Here is a 23,377-nt window from a genome sequence, read left to right on the forward strand (position 1 = left end):
AGCTTGCAATACTGCATTCTAACCACTGTTCCACTACAGGAGGGAGAGACGGAGGGAGGGAGGGAGGGAAGGGAAGGAGGAGGGAGGAAGGAAGGAAGGAAGGAAGGAAGGAAGGAAGGAAGGAAAATAGCACTTAGACTTATATACCTCTTCACAGTGCTTTCACAGCCCTCTCTAAGTGGTTTACAGAGTCAGCCTCTTGCCCCAACAATCTGGGTTCTCATTTTACCCACTTCACAAGGATGGAAGGCTGAATCAACCTTGAGCCTGGTGAGATTCGAACTGCCAAATTGGAGGCCGCTGGCAGTCAGCAGAAGTAGCATGGCTGGCTGGGGAATTCTGGGAGTTGACGTCCACCCATCTTAAAGTTGTTAAGGTTGAGAAACACTGGGCTAAACCAAGTCCTATCACTCATGGCTTTGATGAAATCTCATTTCAATAGAATAGAATAGAATAGAATAGAATAGAATAGAATAGAATATTGGGATGATGATTAGAATAGAGTAGAATAGAGTAGAATAGAATAGAATAGAATAGAATAGAATAGAATAGAATAGAATAGAATAGAATATTGGGATGATGATTAGATTAGAATAGAATAGAATAGAATAGAATAGAATAGAATAGAATAGAATAGAATAGAATAGAATAGAATAGAGATAGGGATAGGGATAGGGATAGGGATAGGGATAGGGATAGGGATAGGGATAAGAATAGAATAGAATAGGGATAGGGATAGGGATAGGGATAGGGATAAGAATAGAATAGAATAGAATAGAATAGAATAGAATAGAATAGAATAGAATAGAATAGAATAGAATAGAATAACAGAGTTGGAAGGGGCCTTGGAGGTCTTCCAGTCCAACCCACTGCCCAAGCAGGAGACCCTATTCCATTTCATGGCTGCCCAGACTCTTCTTAAAAGCTTCCAATGTTGGAGCATTCACAACTTCTGGAGGCAAGTTGTTCCCCCTGATTAATTGTTCTAACTTTCAGGAAATTTCTCCTTAATTCTAGGTTGCTTCTCTCCCCATTTAATTTCCATCCCTGTGGAAATCTAGGTAAGAAATGATGTCCGTCCCAATCAAAAAACCTGCGAAGGCTCCCCGATTTAGGGATTTTTATTTAAGATTGGGGAGACTTACTTGCCAATGAGGGGGATGGCGAAGGAGGTGGCTGGGAGACGCTGGGAAATCAGCAGCAGAAAGACAGACTGAGCCAAGAGGATGGAGATTGCTAAAGTCACCTTCTCGCCACCTGGGGAGTAAGATGGGAATTGAACCTCAGAACATGGAAAAAATGGAAAAAAAAAAAAAAACCTATGCAGGAGGAAGTTATGAAGAAAATTATGGACTGTGCTGAAATGAGTAAATTGACATTTGAAATTAGAGGACAAGAAGAGAAACCATTTTATAAGATATGGGACTTATTCTATCAATGGTTAGACAAAAAGACATGGTGATGAAATAGGCTAGGAAATTTTATAAGATAAGATTAATATAGAATGATATAGAATAGAATATAAAAATACATAACCATTGGATGAATCTATAATACAAATTTATAATAAAATGTAGAATATCTCGTATAAAATGATGGAACAATAATTTAGTCAAATGAATGGTGGTTTTGTACAGACCCCGCTGTGCACCTGTGTCACCTCACCTGCAGGAGCTGCATTGGCTGCTGATTGGCTCCCGGGTGCAATTCAAGGTGTGCTGGTTGTCCTCTTTAAAGCCCTTCATGGCTTGGGACCGGGTGATCTGAGGGACTGTCTCTTGCCAGTCACATTTACCTGACCCATCAGAATGGGGGGAGGCAAGGAATGTTGAGGGTCCCATCCCCGAGGGAGATACACCTGGTGGGACCCACAAGAAGGGCCTTCTCCGTGGTGGCTCCTTCTCTCTGGAACCTCATTCCCTCAGAGATTAAAATGGCCGCCACTCTAATACTCTTCCGGAAGGCGCTGAAGCAGGCCTGGGGAACCCAGAGCAGGATGAAGCCCATCAAATAGCTCGTGTGATCTGCTGTCGCTGGGACAGGGAGTGGGAAGTGGTGAGCGATTTTGTTATATCGTACTATATTAATTTATTCGATTCTTTTTGTTAGTTTTTATCGTTTTAAATGTGGTTTTATATTCTGAAAGCCGCCTTGAGTCACTGTGGGCAAATAGGTGGCAACATAAATAATAAAACAAAACAAAACAAAACAAAACATGGATCAGTTGCCAAGTATCCAAATTTTCATCACCTGACTATGGGGACGCTGCAGTGATGTGCTGCCGGTTTGCACCGGTTCTAGCAACCTGGTAGCACCAGTCAGCAGTTGGCCCCACCCCTTCCTGTCCTATATTGCCTTTGTTTGTAACTCAGCTGAATCCCGAGGCAGAGTCGATTGCCACGCACCAGCTGTTTCACTCACCAGCGCTTGACCATAAGTTTTCATGCTTAAAATTACCCGTTTTAGAATGCTCCGGGAGCAAAGCATGCACCCACAGAACTGGTAGTAAAAAAGGTTTGCATCCCACCACTGGGATGCTGCAACGGTCATAAGGGTGAAAAATGGTCATACATCACTTTTTTCGGTGCCACTGTAATTTCGAATGGCCCCCAAATGAAGTGTTGTAAGTAGAGGACTACCTGGACATAGATATGCCTAAACTGGACCTCAGAAAGAAGTCTAGGAGGCTGAAAAGGGCCACTTACTGTCAGCTGGCAAGTAGAAGACGAGAATGATCATGAAGGCGATGAGGATGCAGGGAGTGACTATGTTGATGATGTAAAAGAGAGGTTTGCGCTTAATGATGAGGTAGAAGGTGACGTCCTGGTGTTTGTTGCTGTCTCGAGGGACCAACGAGTCGATGTTTTTGCGAGCCGGGCGGTGGATAATCGCCCATTCACCATTTTCTGATTGGGAAGAGAGAGGGGAAGGAGAGGGAGGGAGAGGGAGAGGGAAGAGAGAGAGAGAGAAGAGGAGATAGAGAGAAGAGAGAACAGAGAGAGAGAGAGGAAAGACAGAGAACAGAGAAGAGAAAGAGATAGAGGAGAGAGAAAAAGAGGAGAGAGAAAAAGAGAGAGGAGAGAAAGAGAAAAGAAAGAGGAGAGACAGAGAACAGAAGAGAAAGAGAAAGAGGAGAGAGAAAAGAGAGAGGAGAGACAGAGAACAGAGAAGAGAAAGAGAGAGGAAAGTGAGAAAGAGGAGAGAGAAAGAGAGAGGAGAGAAAGAGAAAAGAAAGAGAAGAGAGAAGAGAGAGAAAAAGGGGAGAGAAAGATGAGAGAAAAAGAAAGATGAGAGAGAGAGAGACAAGAGAGAGAGGAGAGAGAGGAGAGACAAAGAAGAGAGAGAGAGAAAAGAGAGAAAGAAAAGAGACTGTGTGAGCCATGAAGCCGCTTAAAGAGACTATCCCACTGGCCTTTCCCAACCATTCCCATAATCCCAGGCAAATTTGAAGTCCAATAAACATGTATATTCAGAATAGAGCTAGAAGGGACCTTGGAGGTCTTCTAGACCGACCCTCTGCTTAAGTAGGAGACCCTATATACCATTTCAAGCAAGTGGCTATCCAGTCTCTTAAAAACCTCCAGTGATGGAGTACCCACAACTATTGTTCTCACCGTCAGGAAGTTTCTCCTAGGTTGCTTCTCTTCTTGATGAGTTTCCATCCGTTGCTTCTTGTCCTGCCTTCTGGGGCTTTGGAGAATAATTTAATTCACTCTTCTTTGCGGCAATCCCTCACATATTGGAATGCTGCTATTATGTCACCTCTAGTCCCTTTTTTCCTCTAGGCTAGCCAAACCCAAATCCTGCAACTGTTCTTCATCTGTTCTTCATATATTTTAGTCTCCAGGCCCTTAATCAGGGGTGGGATTCAATTTTTTTAACAACCAGTTCTGTGGGCGTGGCTTAGTTGGTGGGTGTGGCTTGGTGGTCATGTGACTGGGCGGGCATGGCCAACTTGACATCACTCATGTCAAGGGGCGCTTCTCCTCGCCTGGCCTCTCATGACAGTGGGGATGCTGTGAAAAATGATCATAAGTCACTTTTTTCAGTGCCATTGTAACTTTGAATGGTCACTAAATGAACTGTTGTAAGTCAAGGATTACCTGTACAAAAATATAAAAAGCTTCTTTGCTTGCAAAAAGCTGCCCTAAATACCAATCATTAGATTAAAAATACCTGCAAGCCAGAGTTACAAGTCAGGCAGGGTGCCAGAGCACCTCGAGGAATTAAAATAGTTAAAATGCAGTGATAACTATCAGCAGCCAACTCTTGCTCATAAAGTGAAACCCTTTAGCAGAGAGGTCATTTAAGCTCTCCAGAAAAAGTACACCCAGGAAAAGCAATCCTTAGATCCATTTGCATCACTTAAAGACACCAGCTGGTCTCACTCACCTCACAAGATATCCTAAGGAAATCATCCAGATTTAAGGAAAGGTCACATGCCCCCCAGAAAGGCAGTAAAAAAAAATCAATGCCAAGCTTGCATCCTGCCTCTTGGAAGTACTCCCCAAAAGGACAGTGCCAAATACCACTAAAGCAGTGAAGGAAGACCCCCTCCCCAGATAGAAAAAGAAACCATGAGGCAGGAAAAAATTCAGACACAATACAAATAATTAAATCACAACAGTAGCTGTTGCTTGTTGAACCTGAATAGGGGAAATTCTCCCATCAATAAACACAGGATTAAACATCACTAAGCACAAAATTAACCTTCACCAAAAACCAGTTTTAGACCAAAACTCAGAAAGGGTATGTAAACTCACATTTGAATGTCATTCTTTCTAGCTAGCCAAGAAGCCTTGCTGAATGTCACTCATCTTGGTTCCCTGTCATGAAAAGCTTCTTTCTGACAGCTCTGCTTCGTTATTCAATTATTTCTTCAAAGTGCTGATTGTCCAGGGAAGTATTTCCTCTCAACAGCAGTGTAAAAATCTTAAAACAACCCTTCCCCTTTAAGAAAGCCCCAGAAGCTCCGGAGACAGGAAGTCTAGGCGTACTAGCAAGAATGCAATAAGGGTGGGAAAAAACAAAAGGAGATTGCTTCTAACTACCGGTTCTCTGAACTGTGTAGAAAGTTAACAAGGGGTTCTATAGAACGGGTCAGAACCGGTAGAATCCCACCCCTGCCCTTCTCTGCACTTTTTCCAAGGTCTCAACATCTTTTTTGTAATGTGGTGAACAAAACTGGACAGAGCCCATAATGTTCCAAGTTTATCAATATCTTTTTGGATCCTCAGTTTGTCTTCTAGGGCAGTGATCCCCAACCTTTTTTATGCCGCGGCCCGGTACCGGCATCAGCTGGGCGTCGCATGCCCGGTACCGGCATCAGCTGGGCGCCGCCATCTTTTTGATGAAAAAGTGCTTCCGGTGAGCATTCTACCCGGAAAAGCTCACGAAGCGCTGGCGCCACCGTTTTTTGATGAAAAAGTGCTTCCGGTGAGCTTTCTACCGGAAAAGCTCACGGAAGCACTTTTTCATCAAAAAGATGGCGGTGCCCAGCAAACCAGCAGCCCGGTAGGACTTGTTCCACGGACGGCACCGGTCCACGGACCGGTGGTTGGGGACCCCTGTTCTAGGGTATTAGCTATTCCTGCCAGTTTAGTGTCATCTGCAAATTTGAGGAGTTCCCCTTCTATTTCCTCATCTAAGTCATTAATGAAGATATCGAAGAATCCTGGGCCTAAGATGGAGCCTTGTGGTACCCCACTGCTTACTTCCCTCCATGTGGATGTAGTACTGTACCATCAAGGACTACTCTCTGAGTACAGTTTGTCAGCCAGTTACAAATCCGCCTGATGGAAATGCAGTGGATCAGCTATCAAGATGGGGTGGGCAGAGCTACCTTCGGCTGCCCCAAATTCAGCAACGCAGTCATTGCCAAAGCAAAAACAAGAGATTCTTCAGTCCTTCCCTTTTAGAGGTGCTAGCGAGATTAGGGTCCCGTTATGTAGATCAGTGTAGGCTGGGGACCACTGGTGGTCCGCAAGAAAATTTTGGTCACTCCCAAAGCAATTAATCCAGGCTGCGCAGGAACACAAGGCTTGTGTCGCTTGCATTGAGAACAACACGAGGGAGTGAGGGGAGAGGGAAAAGGGTGGAGGGGGGAACTTGCCCCATGCACCCCATATGCCTTGCCTGGCCACTGGGCTGCTTTTTTCTGCTTCTTTCTTCTTCTGCTTTTGGTTGCATGCAAGGAAAGCAGCAAAAGTCTTTCTTTCTCTCCCCCAAACTCTGCCAGAAATGAGTCTTTGGGATCCTGCAAGGCATCCTGCTCCAAGAGGCTGTGCCGGCATGACAAGTCTCACAAAGACTCATTTCTCGTGGAATTTGGGGAAGAGAAAGAAAGACTTCTACAGCTTCTGCTGCTTTCCTTGCATGAAGTCAAAAGTCTCTCTCTTTCTCCCCCTGAGAACAGAGCTGGAGACGGTATCCTGCGATCCCAAATAAAGATTGATCGATTGGTAGGAAAACGGGGTGGAAAATTTTCCTGCAGACTTTTTGGGGATTTTCCCAGGATCTCTGGTCCATGGGATTTAAAATTATGAGTTTGGTGGTCCCTGGGGTCCAAAAGGTTGGTGGTGTAGATAATAGAACCTTCTCTGTTTAAAAAACATTAAAAAAAGCTTTTAATGTGGGGTTTGTTTGTTTGTTTTTTTGATTATGGAAAGAAGAAAATCATGTTGTAAACTTAGGGTGAGAGGGTAATATACAGTATAAATGTACTAGTAATTGCTGTTAAGAAGATAAAGAAGTCTTCTTCCTTTCCTCTTCCCTCCTTTGCCTCTCCTCCTCTAATTCTCCCTCCCGCTCTATCCTCCTCTCCCCCTCCTCTGCCTCCCCTCCCCTCCCCTCCATCTCTTCTTCTTCTCCTCTTCTTCTTGAAGGTCTCAAGTGATGACGCTCCCACAACTTCCGAGGGCAACTTTCTCCTTGTTTCCAGGTTGAATCTCTCTCCTTGATCAGTTTCCATCCATTATTCCTTGTCTGGCCTTCAGGTGCTTTGAACAATAGCTTGACCCCTTCCTCCTCTCTGTGGCAGCCCCTCAAATATTGGAAGACCGCTATCCTGTCTCCCCTGGTCCTTCTCTTTACTAGACTAGCCAGGCCCAGTTCCTGCAACCGTTCTTCATATGTTTGAACCTCCAGTCCCCTAATCCTCCTGGTTGCTCTTCTCTGCACTTTTTCTGGAGTCTCAACATCTTTTTTATAATGTGATGACCAAAACTGGATGCAGGACTCTAGGTGTGGTCCTACTAAGGCTTTATAGAGTGGTATTAGTGCCTCCCTTGGTCTCAATTGTATCGCTCTGTTAATACAATTTAGGGTTGCATTGGCTTTTTTGGCTGCCTCTGCACACGGCTGGCTCCTATTTAGCTGGTTGTCCACAAAGACTCCAAGATCCCTCTCACAGCTACTCATCATCCTTTCCTCTCCCTCTCTGTCTCTTTCCCTCTCACCTCTTCTGCCTCTCCCCGCTTTCTCTCCTCTCTCCTCTCCATCTCATCTCCCTCTCCCTCTTCATCTCTTTCCCTCTCCCCTCCTCTGCCTCCTCTCCCTCTCTCCTTCTCCTCTCTGCTCCATCTCATCTCCCTCTCCTCTCCTTCTACGTCTCCACTCCTCTGCCTCCTTTCCCTCTCCCCTCCCCTCCATCTCCTTCCTCTCCTTCTCTGTCTATCTCCCTCTCAAATCCTTTTTCTCTCCTCTCCCTCTCCTCTCCCTTTCCATCTCTTTCCCTCTCCCCTCCTCTCCCTCCTCTCCCTTCCTTTCTTTCTCTTCTCCTCCCTCTCCCTCTCTATCTCTGTCCCTCTCCCCCTCCTCTGCCCTCCTTTCTCTCTCTTCTCCTCCTCTCTGCTGTAGCTTCCTCTCCCTTTCCGTCTCTTTCCCTCTGCCCTCCTCTGCCCTCCTTTCTCTCCCACTCCACCCCATCTTATCTTCCTCTCCTTCTTTGTCTCTTTCCCTCTCCCCTCTGCCTCCCTCCCCTCCTCTGCCTCTCTCCTCCTTTCTCCCTCCTCTCCATCTCCTCTCCCTTTCCATCTCTTTCCCTCTCCCCTCCTCTCTCTCTTTCCCTCTCCTCTCTGCTCCATCTCATCTTCCTCTCCTCTCTTCTCTCTCTCCCTCCCCTCTGCCTCTCCCCTCCTTTCTCTCCCCTCCCTCCCCATTTCCTCTCCTTCACCCTTTCCTCTCCTTTTTTTTTCTTTTTTGTCTTCTATTTCTCTCTTTGTATTTTTTCACATTATTTTTCCTTACTTCCTCTTTCAAAAATATGAATGCCTTGAAAGAAAAGCCAGGATTGCTGGAACAAATAATAAAATATACATCACAACAAACCAAACATTGCTTGGACCCCAAAGCCTGGTTAATCTTACAACCCACCAACCCAATTTGTGGCTTGTGGGAAATTGGCTGCTGTTTGAACCCTGTTCCTGTGACTTGAAAACCTCGGGTTAGACTGGCTTGTACGATCCAGCCTATTATGGCTGCATTTGCAAGCCAGAGTTAAGCCGACCATGGCTTGGGTAATGGGAAAACCACAGCAGCCGGCAAACATTTGTTACCTTTAAAACTTTCCCGCTCAATGTTGATCCATTCCACAAGATGCACGCGATTGTTCTTGTTAACTGATTTGAGCTGCAGGTCGATCTCATTGGCGTTGTACCTCAGGGAGCTGGTGAAGACAGAGAGAAGGTCTTGTAACATCTGGGCTGCCAAAGTAAGGTTGCTAACAGCACTTTCTGAAAATGCCCAAACCCGTGGATTGTTAAGAAGCAGAATAGGATAGGATAGGATAGAAAATAGAAATAAGAATAGAATAGAATAGAAAATAGAAATAAGAATAGAATAGAAAATAGAAATGAGAATAGAATAGAAAATAGAAATAAGAATAGAATAGAATAGAATAGAAATAAGAATAGAATAGAAAATAGAAATAAGAATAGAATAGGATAGAAATAGAATAGAAATAGAATAGAATAGAAAATAGAAATAAGAATAGAATAGAATAGAACAGAAAAAAAAGAATAGACTAGAATAGAATTAGAATAGAATAAGAAAGAATAGCATAGAATAGAATAGAATAGAATAGAATAGAATAGAATAGAATAGAATTAGAATAGAATAGAAATAGAAAAGAAATAGAATAGAATAGAATTAGAATAGTGTCATGTACACTGATCGGAAGGAAGGCGCGAGACTCAGTGACTTTTTAGCTCTTTATTCATTCCGAGATCGGATCGGCTCGGCTAGGGTATGTGGTGGCTTATATTGAACTTGCCGGCCAAGCCGCGGCCAATGACACCGCTTCGAATCTCCCGCGATAGGTTTCCTCCAATCGCGGGGGATTTGCAGCGGGCCAATCAGTGCGGCTTGCTCGGCCAATCGGATTGCCGCGCGTCCTAGCCAATCAGAAATGGGTATTTACAAGAATGCTAATGTACAATACAGAACAAATAGAATTAGAATAGAATAGAATTAGAATAGAATAGAATAGAATAGAATAGAATAGAATAGAATAGAATAGAATAGAATAGAATAGAATAGAATTAGAATAGAAATTAAAATGGAGCAGAGTGGAGTGGAATTAAAATGGAGCAGAGTGGAATGGAATGGGAAGGAGTGGAGTGGAATAAAAATGGAATGGAGTTGAATGGAATGGAATGGAATGGAATGGAGTGGAGTGGAGTGGAGTCACGTGCACTGGAGTTGAACGGAGCTAGAAAGAAAAGAAAAGAAAAGAAAAGAAAAGAAAAGAAAAGAAAAGAAAAGAAAAGAAAAGAAAAGAAAAGAGAGAAAGAAAATAATGCATACCAGCATGCAAAGAAACACTCAAAGGGCAGACTCAATGGACCCCTGGATCTTTTTCTGCTGTCAATTTTCTTTGTTTTCTACATGTTTTTCAACCTTGGGCAACTTGAAGAGATGTGGATTTCAACTCCCAGAATTCCCCAGCCAGCTTACCAGAACCTCAGGGTGCAATTCTGCCAGTCAAAAGGGAAGTAATTGACATTGATAGGGCAGGCAGTGCGGAAGATGGAAGGAGGTAGCCAATAGACCCCTCCGTCAGAATCCACCAGTACATTGGCACTGTACGCAATCTCAAAGTTTCCGTCATTGCTAAGAAAAGGAAAGAATGACACATAAGAGTGAGTGATGGTCCTTCCCAGCTGGATCTTGGCAGCTTCTTTGATTCTTTCGCATGCAGCTTTTTCAAACCAATCCTTTGTAGCATCTTGGGAATCGAGTCCTGTAATGTAATCCCAATCCCACATTCTGGTCCCATAAATAGCATTTGGCCCAGATAAAGGTTACAGAAACTAAAGTTTTCAGGATAGATAGAAATGGAGATAGATAGATAGATAGGTGATAGGTGATAGATAGAGATAGATAGATATAAATAAATGGATATAAATAGATGATGATTATAGATAGATGATAGCTAGATAGCTAGAGAGAGAGAGAATGATGACAGATCAGATAGATAGATAGATAGATAGATAGATAGATAGACAGACAGACAGACAGACAGACAGACAGATAGATATAGATGATATAAATAGAGATCGATAGATAGATGATAGATAGAGATAGACATGGATATAAATAGATGAAGATGATAGATTACTGTAGATAGATGGATAGATGATATAGATAGATATAAATAGATGATATAGAGATCAATACATAGATACATAGATAGAGAAGGTTATAAGATGATAGAGATAGATAGATGATAGATAGATAGATAGATAGATAGATAGATAGATAGATAGATAGATAGATAGATAGATAGATAGATAAGATAGATAGATGATAATAATAGATAGATGATAGATAGATAGATAGATAGATAGATAGATAGATAGATAGATAGATAGATGATAGATGGATATAGATAGATGATAATAATAGATAGATGATAGATAGATAGATAGATAGATAGATAGATAGATAGATAGATAGATAGATAGATAGATAGATAGATAGATAGATGATAGAGATAGATGGATATAGATAGATGATAATAATAGATAGATATAATAATAGATAGATGATAGATAGATAGATAGATAGATAGATAGATAGATAGATAGATAGAGTGATGTTAGATGATAGAAAGAAAGAGAGATTATAGATGATAGAGAGATAGAACATAGAAAGAGAGAGTACTGAATTGAGATAAGAGAGAGAGAGGGAGGGAGGGAGGGAGGGAGAGAGGGAGGGATAGAGAGCACTATTAAATGCAAAACTCATTGGAAGTTATCAATTCTGAATCTAACAAGAAGCTTACTTATTCTCCAGAACAATGTCCGGCAGCCACACCATCTCCGGCCGGACACGGAGCACAGTGACCCCTCCGTACTCCTCCTTCTTCCATTGCAGCCGATAATCCGTCCAGATCTGCTAACCAAAGTGCTAGGGTTAGGGGTGAAGGGTTAGGGGTGAGGGGTTAGGGTTCACCAAATCACTTATGTCCCTCAGCCATCTGAAGGGCCAGCTTGGCTATCTTAAAACATCTGGGAGAAATGGGGCAACTCACCTGCTCAAGCCAGGCATTGGTGGTGAGAGTTTCATCTGCTTCTTTCTGTAACAACAAGCAAGGAAAGATGGTTAGAACCAGCCTTACAAAAAGAAGAGAAGCCTCTGAAGTTGACAGTGGCCACAATGACCCCCCAACGGGTGAGGTGGAAGTCAAGCAGCTGACAGGGAGTGGGAATGTGGCTCTGGTGGCTGTGGAGGAAACTGGGGAAGGGCACAGTCCAGCTGGGCATTCAGAGGAAGACCCAGGGCCACTCCCTCTTCATCCTTGGGCACGCAGGGAGGAACGGAGAAGGGAGCAACATGGCTTATGACAGAGAAAAAGGCCCTGATCCCTTTCATTAGTTGCAGCTGAGAGAACAGGATATAAGTGGGGCGTTTCCACACAGCTCCTTGCTGGAAGCAAAGCATGCATTATCTTGGTCGAGGCTTATCTGGATTTTGGCATCCTCCCAACTGTGGGTGCTGCGTTATCTTGTGGAAGTCTGCAATTTATCATCCTGGCCTGCCGTGTTAATTACTTTAGTGTGATTTGTGTTAGTTTTTTTTTTATTTCTAACTATCTTTACTTTGGGTTCGGACTGCATTTCTTCCCTTCATATACTGTTTTTGAAAGAGTTTGATCTGGACATTGGGGGCCAGGTTGGAGGCATTAAAGGGAATTTATTCTATTTTTGTGACTTTGTTATTTTTGTGTGACACCCTGGGCAGGGGTGGGATTCAAATTTTTTAATAACCAGTTCTGTGGGCGTGGCTTAGTCAGTGGGCGTGGCTTGGTGGTCATGTGCCTGGGTGGACATGGCTTGGTGGTCATGTTATTGGCTGGGCGTGGCCAACTCAACATCACTCACATCGAGGCACGCATCTCCTCGCCTGGCCTCTCATGACTGTGGGGATGCTGCAACAGTCATAAGTGTGAAAAATGGTCATAAGTCACTTTTTTCAGTGCCATTGTAACTTTGAATGGTCACTCCACACAAGCAAAGTACCATCAAAGGAGGGGGGGAAAACTCCAGAGAAGTTTCTGAGACAGGAAGTCTAGTCCTGCCAAGAATGTAATAAGGGCTAACGGAGAAGGAGCTTCTGTAAGCAACACCAGAATGTTTCCTTCCTGCCTTCCTTACAGGATTAGTCCAGTAATTTCTTCTAACAACCGGTTCTCCGGACTGCTTAGAATGTTAACAACCGGTTCTAGCGAATAGGTGCGGACTGGTAGAATCCCACCTCTGACCCTGGGTCATCACATCCCTGATATCGCATTAATATTGCACTAGACAGTAGAATTCAATAGAGCTACTGCCCTGGGATAGGAAGCTATTTTTCAGCCTATTTGTCCTTGTTTTTATTATTGTCCTTTACCGTCTGCTGACTGAGACAGTTGTTAAGTGAGTTTCTGACCCGTTTTACGATCTTTTACTGCCCCGGTTGTTAAGTGAATCCCTGCAGCTGTTCTTTGAGTAACACAGTTGTTAAGTGAATCTGGTCCACGGGTGGGTTGCTACTAGTTCGGATGAACTGGGTGTTAATTTTACATCTGGTTCGCCGAACCGGTAGTTGCAATGACTGGTTGGCCCCACCCACCCCACCCCGCCCCTTCCACGAGTCTCCACACAGCCTGTTTGGCAGGCCCTGCGCGGAAGCTCAGGGAAGGTGAAAAACGGGCTTTCCACAAGGTGGAAACAGGCCTCCAGAGCCCGGTGGAGGCTGTGTTCGCCCTCCTGGAGGCTCGAAAAAAGCCTCTGGAGCCCAGGAAGGACAAACACACACACACACACCCTGTAGTGCAGGAGGCCAATTAGGCCACGCCCACCTAGCAACCAGGAAGAGAACCAGGTTAAATAGCCAGGTTAAAACACATTAGGCAGGTGCTATCCTCACATCAGTTAAAATAGAATAATTTTCTTGGCCCAGTGGGATTGGACACACAAGGAATTTGTCTTGGTGCAAACACTCTCAGTATACATAAAAGAAAAGATACATTCGTCAGGAGTCGAGAATCAAAAGGTCACTTAATGATAGTCATAGGGTACAAATAAGCAATCAAATCATACTAGGAAACAGTCCATATAAATGGTAAGGATACAAGCGACAAAGTTACAGTCATACAGACACAAGTAGGAGGGGATTGGGTGATAAGGAGTGACGAGAAGTGATGAGAAGATTTAACAATAATAGTATACACACACACACACACACACACACACACACACACACACGTAGGTCTAGGTGTGTTCGGTTCTTTTCCCATGTAAGATTAAGAGTATCTTGGCGACGTTTCGGCGAGGTCCCACTCGCCATCCTCAGGCTGGTGCTTACGGCTTCGTGCCAGGGCAAGCAGTTTCTTCAGGTATTTTGCCATGTCTTAATAGTTGTGCTTTTAAAGTTATAGCGACATTTCGGCAGAATCTCATCTGCCATCCTCAGGCTTGTGTATTGGGTTTTTTCTGAATCGTGTGTGTCAGCCTTTGGCAACCATTTCAGTTATAACACAAGAACAGTTTTTCCCCGAAAGCCATCACTCTGCTAAACAAATCATTCCCTCAACCCTGTTCAACTATTACAAAGTCTGCACTACTATTACTGTTAATCTTGTCATCTCTCCTTATCACCCATCCCCTCCCACTTGTGACTGTAGGACTGTAACTTTGTAACCTTACGATTTATATTGTCTGTTTCCTAGATGATTTGATTGCTTATTGTACCCTATGACTATCATTAAGTGTCGTACCTAATGATTTTCGACTCTTGATGAATGTATCTTTTCTTTTATGTATACTGAGAGTATTTACACCAAGACAAATTCCTTGTGTGTCCAATCACACACTTGGCCAATAAAGAATTCTATTCTATTCTATTCTATTCTATTCTATTCTATTCTATTCTATTCTATTCTATTCTATTCTAATCATCATCCCAATATTCTATTCTCTTGTACTCTATTCTATTCTACTCTACTCTACTCTACTCTACTCTACTCTACTCTACTCTACTCTATTCTATTCTATTCTATTCTATTCTACTCTACTCTATTCTAATCATCATCCCAATATTCTATTCTCTTGTATTCTATTATTGTATTCTATTCTATTCTATTCTTCATCCAATATCTATTCTATTCTATTCTATTCTATTCTATTCTATTCTATTCTATTCTATTCTATTCTAATCATCATACCAATATTCTATTCTATTCTATTCTATTCTATTCTATTCTATTCTATTCTATTCTATTCTATTCTATTCTATTCTACTCTATTCTACTCTATTCTAATCATCATCCCAATATTCTATTCTATTCTATTCTATTCTATTCTATTCTATTCTATTCTATTCTAATCATCATCCCAATATTCTATTCTATTCTATTCTATTCTATTCTATTCTAATCATCATCCCAATATTCTATTCTATTGTATTCTATTTATTCTATTCTATTCTATTCTTCATCCAATATCTATTCTATTCTATTCTATTCTATTCTATTCTATTCTATTCTATTCTATTCTATTCTATATCCCAATATTCTATTCTATTCTTTATCCAATATCTATTCTATTCTATTCTATTCTATTCTATTCTATTCTATTCTATTCTATTCTATTCCTATTCCTATTCCTATTCCTATTCTCTTCTCTTCTACTCTATTCTAATCATCATTCCAATACTCTATTCAATTTTATTCTATTCTATTCTTCATCCCAATATTCTCTTCTCTTCTCTTCTCTTCTCTTCTCTTCTCTTCTCTTCTCTTCTCTTCTCTTCTCTTCTCATTCCAATCCAATATCTGTTCTATTCTATTCTATTCTATTCTATTCTATTCTATTCTATTCTATTCTATATGGAAATTTGCCTTGTACACCTAAGAATATAAAGAGCAAGACTGAAGCCATATTTGTTCCCTATGTGACCTGTTAGAGATCAGAACAGTTATGTAACTTGTTGTTTTGCTAATGTCCTGTCTGGTTGTGAAATAGTATGTTCTTGGCCTGGGTTAATAAGAAGGTCGTCTTGACATTATAGGGATATTAATGATCTCTTGTGTAATCGTTTAAGTAGAAAACAGGAAATCTGATGATAAAACGGTGAAGAAAGTTGGGAGATTTCCATAGAAGGATGGGACTTTCTTATGAGAAACGTTGTATAACTTCTACGTATGGAAAACAGGAAGTATGATGTAATCTGTTAAATTTGAAGATCCTATATGAAATCTGTATCTACTAAAAGGGAGCGTCTCCTTCCTCCTAAACGGTTGTTTGGGGGGTTAGGGGGTCCGGTCATGCAGTATCTTACGTAATAAAGCATCCTATGGATTATGATAGTCCGTTGATTTATTTTTATCCAAATCTCACAGTTTGGATAAGAGGGAAGGAGGCCTAGAAATTATGTAGGGACACCTGCTTGCATAGGAAGTTGAACTAGATGACCTACCAGCAGGGGTGGGATTCAAAAATCCCACCAACCGGTTAGCTGTTCTGGAGGCCCTCCAGAAGCTGGAAACAGGCCCATTTCCAAACTTCCGGTACTTCCAGAGCTTCCACGCAGATCCTGCTCTTACCTGCATCCAAAACGGGCCTCCTGGGAGAGGAGAGGACAGCCGGTTGGTTCAACTACCAGTTCAGTGAACCGGATGTAAATTTAACACCCAGTCCGCCCAAACCAGTCCAAACTGGCTGAATCCCACCCCTACCTCCAAGGTCTCTTCCAACTCATCTGTTAATCTGTTAGTGAAAGGGATAATTAATTAGTAAAAAACATATCGTGAAGGAAAAATTAGTGGTGCCGTGCATTAGAGGAGGCGCTCTCGTCTCACAATCAGGAGGCTGTGAGTTCGATGCTAGCTAGAGGCAGATATTTCTCCCCTCTGGGCAGGATGAGAATATATATGCTGAAACAAAACTCCTCATTGGCGACAGGAAGGGCATCCAGCCAGTAAACGCTCAGCTCCATTCACTTTCCCAGACTCCACCCCACAAGGGATTATGGGGTCATTAAAAGAGGATGATGATATCAGGAAGAAAAATCTTCATTTCAAATCGACTGGCAGAAACCTGAAATGAAAAAGGACCTCCAAGCAACCTACGGATGTAGCAGACGGTGTGTTGTGTGTGTGATGTGTGACATGTGTGATGTTGACCAACTTCGGGATATGTTTGATCTATTTGACCACCCCTCTTGATGGACAGCGCTGGTTGATAACTGACAAGAGAGGCCTGAGGAAGATCTTACCAGGGAGAGCAGGTTGGAAAGCGTCAGACCCAGTTCGATTTTCACGGTGTCGTTCCTGGATACCACCGGGCGCACATTCCTGTCGTACTGTCTCTCCGTGAAAAGAAGCTTGATCAGCTGTTCCTCCATGTTTACACCCAGGACACCTGCAAGGATGTGGAGAGAAGTTGGTGGAAGGGGCTGGGTTGGTGTGAGGAAGAGATGCTGCGCAAACACCTAAGCCAGGCCTTCTGCAAAATGATAGACCAATCTTTCTCAGCAACTTTAAGCTGGGTGGACTTCAACTCCCAGATTACCCCGGCTGGGGAATTCTGGGAGTTGAAGTCCACACAGCTCAAAGATTGGAAGCCATTTGCTTTCTATATTTTCTATAAGGAGGGCGGGGAAAAGAGAAGTTCTTAACGGTAATCCTTCTCTCCCTATCAGTGTTTCTCAACCTTGGCAAGTTGAAGATGCGTGGACTTCAATTCCCAGAATTCCCCAGCAAGCATGGCTGGCTGGGGAATTCTAGGAATTGAAATCCATGCTTGCTGGTTGGGGAATTCTGGGAGTTAAAGTCCATGAATGCTGGCTAGGGAATTCTGGGAGTGGAAGTCCAGGCATGCTGGCTAGGGAATTCTGGGAGTTGAAATCTACACATCTTAAACTTGCCAAGGTTGAGAAATGGTGCATTTGATGGATGGATGAGGATTTGTAGTTGATCTTAAAGCCCCGTGAACTTGGCCTAATTTCATGAAGGAGAGAGGGGCTAGGCTGGGTTATGTATGACTGTAAGATGGACATTAAAACTGGGGGAAATAACCCAAGAAGAAACAGCAAATCATTTCCATTCTGTTGCTATAAAAATAACCTAGACATATGCAAAAAAAAAATCACTGTTTTAAATGAAAAGATGAGAGTTTGGGTTTAAATGAACGTCAGGGCGAATCCTGGAGAATTTGTGGTTGGTAGCTCAGTCTTTAGCCACTGTGTTATAGATTTGCCCTGACACTGATATTTTACACATCCTCAGAGAAGACAGGGCGAGAAGCAATGGATGAAAACTAACAAAGGAGAGAAGCAACCTAGAATTAAGGAGAAATTTCCTGACAGTTTGAACAATTAACCAGTGGAACTGCTTCCCTCCAGAAGTTGTGGTTGCTCCAACACTGGAGATTTTTTTTTTTTTTAAAAAAGAGACTGGACAACCACTTGTCTGAAATGGTATACGGTCGCCTGCTTGACCAGGGGGCTGGACTAGAAGACCTCCAAGGTCCCATCCAGCTCAGCTATTCTATTCTATTCCTTTCTGTTCTGTTCTATTCTGTTCTTTTCTGTTCTATTCTATTCTATTCTATTCTATTCTATTCTATTCTATTCTGTTCTGTTCTGTTCTGTTCTGTTCTGTTCTGTTCTTTTCTGTTCTTTTCTTTTCTGTTCTTTTCTGTTCTGTTCTGTTCTGTTCTGCTCTGTTCTATTCTATTCTATTCTGTTCTGTTCTATTCCTTTTTGTTCTGTTCTGTTCTATTCTATTCTATTCTATTCTATTCTGTTCTGTTCTGTTCTGTTCTTTTCTATTCTTTTCTGTTCTGTTCTATTCTATTCTGTTCTGTTCTGTTCTGTTCTTTTCTATTCTTTTCTGTTCTGTTCTATTCTATTCTATTCTGTTCTGTTCTGTTCTGTTCTATTCTATTCTATTCTTTTCTGTTCTATTCTTCTCTGTTCTGTTCTATTCTATTCTTTTCTGTTCTATTCCTTTCTGTTCTGTTCTGTTCTGTTCTGTTCTATTCTATTCTTTTCTGTTCTGTTCTATTCCTTTCTGTTCTGTTCTATTCTGTTTTGTTCTTTTCTGTTCTTTTCTGTTCTTTTCTGTTCTATTCTATTCTATTCTTTTCTTTTCTGTTCTGTTCTATTCCTTTCTGTTCTGTTCTGTTCTATTCTTTTCTGTTCTGTTCTGTTCTATTCTTTTCTGTTCTATTCTATTCCTTTCTGTTCTGTTCTGTTCTATTCTATTCTATTCTGTTCTGTTCTGTTCTGTTCCTTTCTGTTCTGTTCTATTCTATTCCTTTCTGTTCTGTTCTATTCTATTCCTTTCTGTTCTGTTCTATTCTATTCCTTTCTGTTCTGTTCTATTCTATTCCTTTCTGTTCTGTTCTGTTCTGTTCCATTCTATTCCTTTCTGTTCTGTTCTATTCTATTCTATTCTGTTCTATTCCTTTCTGTTCTGTTCTATTCTGTTCTATTCTATTTCTTTCTGTTCTGTTCTGTTCTGTTCTATTCCTTTCTGTTCTGTTCTATTTTGTTCTGTTCTATTCTATTCCTTTCTGTTCTGTTCTATTCCTTTCTGTTCTGTTCTATTTTGTTCTGTTCTATTCTATTCTATTCCTTTCTGTTCTGTTCTGTTCTATTCTATTCCTTTCTGTTCTGCTCTGTTCTGTTCTGTTCTATTCCTTTCTGTTCTATCCTATCCTATCCTATCCTATCCTATCCTATCCTATCCTACTCTACTCTACTCTACTCTACTCATTTCTATTTCTATTTCTATTCTGTATATGAGTCAGTTGCCAAGCATCCCAATTAATTATAAACCATTTAAATCAATTATAAAAGTGTAAACAACTAAGATGATGAAGGTCCTGGAGACAAAAACATATGAAGAACGGTTGCAGGAATTGGGTATTGCTACTCTAGAGAAAAGACGGAGTAAGTAGGACATGATAGTGTTCTGGTATTTGAGAGGTTGCTACAAAGAGGTCAGCCTATTCTCCAAAGCCCCTGAAGGCAGGACAAGAAACAATGGATGGAAACTCATCGAGGAGAGAAGCAACCTGGGACGAAGGAGACATTTCCTGACAGGAAGAACAATGAACCATCGGAGCAGCTTGTCTTCAGAAGTTGTGAATGTTCCATCACTGGGGCTTTTAAGAAGAGACTGCAAAGCCGTTTGTCTGAAACAGGGTTTCCTGATTAAGAAGGGGGTTGGACTAGATGACCTCCAAAGTCCCTTTCAACTCTGTTATTCTGTTTTTCTGTATTCGGTAAGATCTGAAGGGACTTTTTTTCCCCCCTGTGGGAAATCTGTGTCAAGCTCCCTCCTCACTTGCTTGTAACGTGATCCGTTTCAACCGGACGCTTCCCATTTGCCAACAATGTGCCCTTCCATGCCTCCACGGCTATTCCTAGTTTCAGGAAATGAAACTTTGGTTTGCTTGCAAAGGAACTACTTTCGGTGTTGTTGGGAGAAATGTCCATCTGGGTTCAGTTCCAAGTGGGGAGAAAGGCACCTGGAAACACGGAGGCTTATTGGAAAGATGGTTTATTGCTAAAGCAGAACCACCAAGCATGTGTTATTCTGGGTCGCTGACCACATGGAGTGGAGAGTGAGGTTTATTTATACCCTCTCTTGGGCCTTACCCTTGAGCTTCCTGTTCCTGTGGCAAGAGCAGGTGTTCTATTGGTTGCTGTAGTCAGACTCCCATGTGGAATCATGTTGGTCTGAATCAACTTTGGGCTGATGTAATATCCCCAGGGGCCATGTGGAGAGCTCTGCTGTTAGATGGGTAGAGGGCTAATCCTATTATGTCCTGAGGGTGAAGGTGGACTGGCACCAAAATATCCTCCTGGGAGCAGGGAACTGAGGCCGAGTTTCCGTTTCCTTTAAGATTTTTCTTTCCCTTTTAGTGGAAATAGTCCGCCTTTTTAATACTCCCTAGGATATTTCATTCTTCTAAGAGAGGGGTGGATGCTAATTTTCTATAGTGTGCTCTTATCTCCTGGTTGTGTCTAAAACAGGGGTCCCAACCTTGGGCCATGGCCCAGTACCAAGCTGTGGCCTATTTGGAATTGGGCAGCACGAATGGTTGGCCGGGGTTAGATACAGATAATCAGAGTTGGAAGGGACCTTGTAGGTCAGGGGTCCTCAACCAATGGGCTGCGGCCCGGTCCCGGTCCGTGGAGCACTCTGTACCGGGCCGCAAAGAAAAAATAAAATAAAACAATGGCGGCTTTCTTCGCCTTCGGTGAATGCTGCTGGGATCGGGGATCAAGGACACAAAGGAGAGAAGGGGAGGGAGGAAGCAACCGAAGCCTGTCCTGCTCTCCAGCTCAGTGGCTTCGGTTTCCTTCCGCCTCGTTCCTCTCTCAGTCGCTCTCTCGCTGCTCCATCAGCCCAGAAAGAAACTGCTTCAAAGAAGCCGGGGGTGGCTTTTCCTGTCGCCGCAGCGCCTCCAAAGCGCCCGGTCACCCCCCCGCCCACCGCGCAGTTCAATCCACAGTGCTCCGTTCTGCTTGCCTGCCTGCCTGCCTTCGTTAATGGTTGATTCGGAACAGCTTCGGCTGAGTAAAAGAGACAAATAGTTATTATTCTCAGCGAAGCTGCTCCCAAACAACCAGAAACTAAGCAGGCAGGCAGGCAGGCAGAACGGAGCACTGGGTTGAACGGCGCGCGGGCGGGCGGGGTGGGGTGGGGGTGACCGGGCACCGGAGGAGCTGCGGCGACAGGAAAAGCCACCCCCGGCTTCTTTGAAGCAGTTTCTTCCTGGGCTGGTGGAGCAGCGAGAGAGCGACTGAGAGAGGAACGAGGCGGGAGGAAACCAAGCCTCCTCCCCCCGGTCCTTAAAAAGTGTTTCTGCTTGAAACCGGTCCCTGGTACAAAAAGGTTGGGGACCACTGTTGTAGGTCATCTAGTCCAACCCCCAGCCCAAGCAGGAGACCCTACACCATTTCTGACAAATGGCAGTCCAATCTCTTCTTGAAAGTCTCAACTGGTTCCCCAGTTCCCCACCACCACATGCAGGTTCTTCTCCGGCTCCAGAGTTCAAAGGCCTCGATTCTTTGGCACTCAGCCTTCCTTGTGGTCCAGCTTTCACAGCCATACATTGCAACTGGGAAAGCCATAGCCTTGACTTCAGAAAACAAAACCAAAAAACGAAACGAAACTAGTGAAGGTTAACACTAGGGAAGCTGCATATATAACACAGTGCAACCGGTAGATCTTTTGGTGATCTTTTGGTGTAAGATCCTTGGTTTTTACGGGTGTTCTTTGTTGGAAAAATTTTCCTAAACTGGGAGGAAAACTAGTATGAACATTCTGGCTGAAATCTCAGCTTCCTTTCTTTACAGACCAAGAAATGTTGCTATTACAAATAGGAAGACTTCGCTATTGAATATTTTGGAGATTCTGAAATTCTAGTTGCATTTAAATCGATCAATCAAACAATCAGAAAAGAGCTGGAAGTTGTCTTAGAGATTTTTCTAGTCCATGTCCAACCCCCTGCTTAAGCAAGAGATCCTACACCATTTCAGACAAGTGGCTATCCAGTCTGTTCTTAAAAACCTCCAGTGATGCAATTTCTGAGGGGAAGCTGACACCCAGACATATAGACACACAAGCGCACAAAACAGTTGCCGTTGTGTTTAGGAGACCGCAAGCAGCGGAGAAAATATGGAGGAAGATGGGAAAGTCAAACATATATAAAAATGGAGCCCAGCCACCATAATCCACTCACCACTTTGGGTGCAGTGCAATTGTGTTTTTTTTTTTTTTTTCCTATAAGGAAACGCCAAGAATTGGAGGAGAAGGTATCCTACATTTTTCGCACACAAATCAAGTCAAGAAAAACCACCTACACCTCAACTCAAACCCTTCCTGGGTGTCAATCCCAAATTACACCCTCCGGAGTCAAAGGTAGACAAGAAAGACATTTTGCTGATGTCTCCCCCCTGATAATCAATCCATTTCCAAGTTTCAGAATTGTGGCTTCCTAAAGATTGTTTGTTTCTGCAATTCAGAAATGCCAAAGGCAGGGCTTTTCTAATGCTTTTTTTTTTTTTAAAAAATATTCTTTTGCAAAACGTGGCACTGTTTTCCATTAGGGCTTTAGCTGTGCCCTCATCCTAGGCTTCAGGTGGGTTTTAGGGCATCTTACCTGACAAGGACAAAGTGCAAAACAGAACGAGCTGAAGTGTCCGATTGTCCATCTTGCCTTCGGGATGGACTGCTCTCCGTCCTTTCTCTGCCTCTGTGTGTGTGTATGAAGGTATTGGAAGCAAGCTTAATTTGGGAATGCAGACGGACAACAGCAACTGGAAGCTGGGGGAAGGGAGAATTATGAGCCAGCTCAGGGAAACAAGAGACTGGCATCCCAGCCCTAACTTCCTCTTTGAAATCAAGAGGATTTTTTTTTGCTTGTAGGCAACTGGCAGAACCAGGCTGGGTCAAATCTTAGATGCCCTCACTCCTTCAGAAGTTGTGGGAGCTTCATCCCTGGAAGCTTTCAAAAAGAGACTGGACAGTCCTCTATCAGAAATGGTGTAGGGCAGGGGTGGCTAAGCTTTTTGGGCTCCTGTACCCAAAATTGTGCACGCACTTGCATGCCAGCACCCAGAAGGCAATGCGCACCCTCCATGCCCCCCTATGCATGTGTGCGCAATCCCTACCCCCCACCGCCCCCTTACCTGCACTGCGCCTCACAGCTGATTTTCAGTCGGTTTGAGGCCTTTTTCGGTCTCCCAAAGGCTTGAGGAAGGCTTCTGCAGGTTTTGCAGGCCGAAAACTAGCACCGTTTCGTCACTTCCGGTATTTTCGGAAAAACAGGAAGTGACGAAACAGGGCTAGTTTTCAGCCTGCAAAGCCTGCAGA

The 23,377-nt window shown here is 43.1% G+C and overlaps 1 protein-coding gene across 2 annotated transcripts in view; it reads right to left on the bottom strand.

Moving 5' to 3' along the window:
- Nucleotides 1–22,763, bottom strand: part of CHRND (cholinergic receptor nicotinic delta subunit) — a 30,446-nt gene extending 7,683 nt beyond the window's left edge. The window contains exons 1-8 of one of the 2 annotated variants that reach the window (XM_087965524.1): nt 22,665–22,763; nt 16,759–16,904; nt 11,534–11,578; nt 11,285–11,394; nt 9,955–10,110; nt 8,556–8,665; nt 2,706–2,906; nt 1,146–1,257 (exon numbers count right to left, since the gene is read on the bottom strand). In XM_087965524.1, coding sequence (XP_087821650.1) covers nt 1,146–1,257; nt 2,706–2,906; nt 8,556–8,665; nt 9,955–10,110; nt 11,285–11,394; nt 11,534–11,578; nt 16,759–16,904; nt 22,665–22,716 — 932 coding nt within the window. In that variant the 5' untranslated portion in view covers nt 22,717–22,763. Of the gene's footprint in view, nt 1–1,145; nt 1,258–2,705; nt 2,907–8,555; nt 8,666–9,954; nt 10,111–11,284; nt 11,398–11,533; nt 11,579–16,758; nt 16,905–22,664 lie in introns of both variants that reach the window. The other variant, XM_087965523.1, reaches the window with a different exon arrangement.
- Between the last annotated feature and the right edge of the window lie 614 nt (nt 22,764–23,377).

This window comes from Notechis scutatus, chromosome 4, assembly GCF_049901735.1.
Source record: "Notechis scutatus isolate UNSWTSFEM ecotype Mainland chromosome 4, rNotScu1.2, whole genome shotgun sequence".
Lineage (NCBI taxonomy): Eukaryota > Metazoa > Chordata > Lepidosauria > Squamata > Elapidae > Notechis > Notechis scutatus.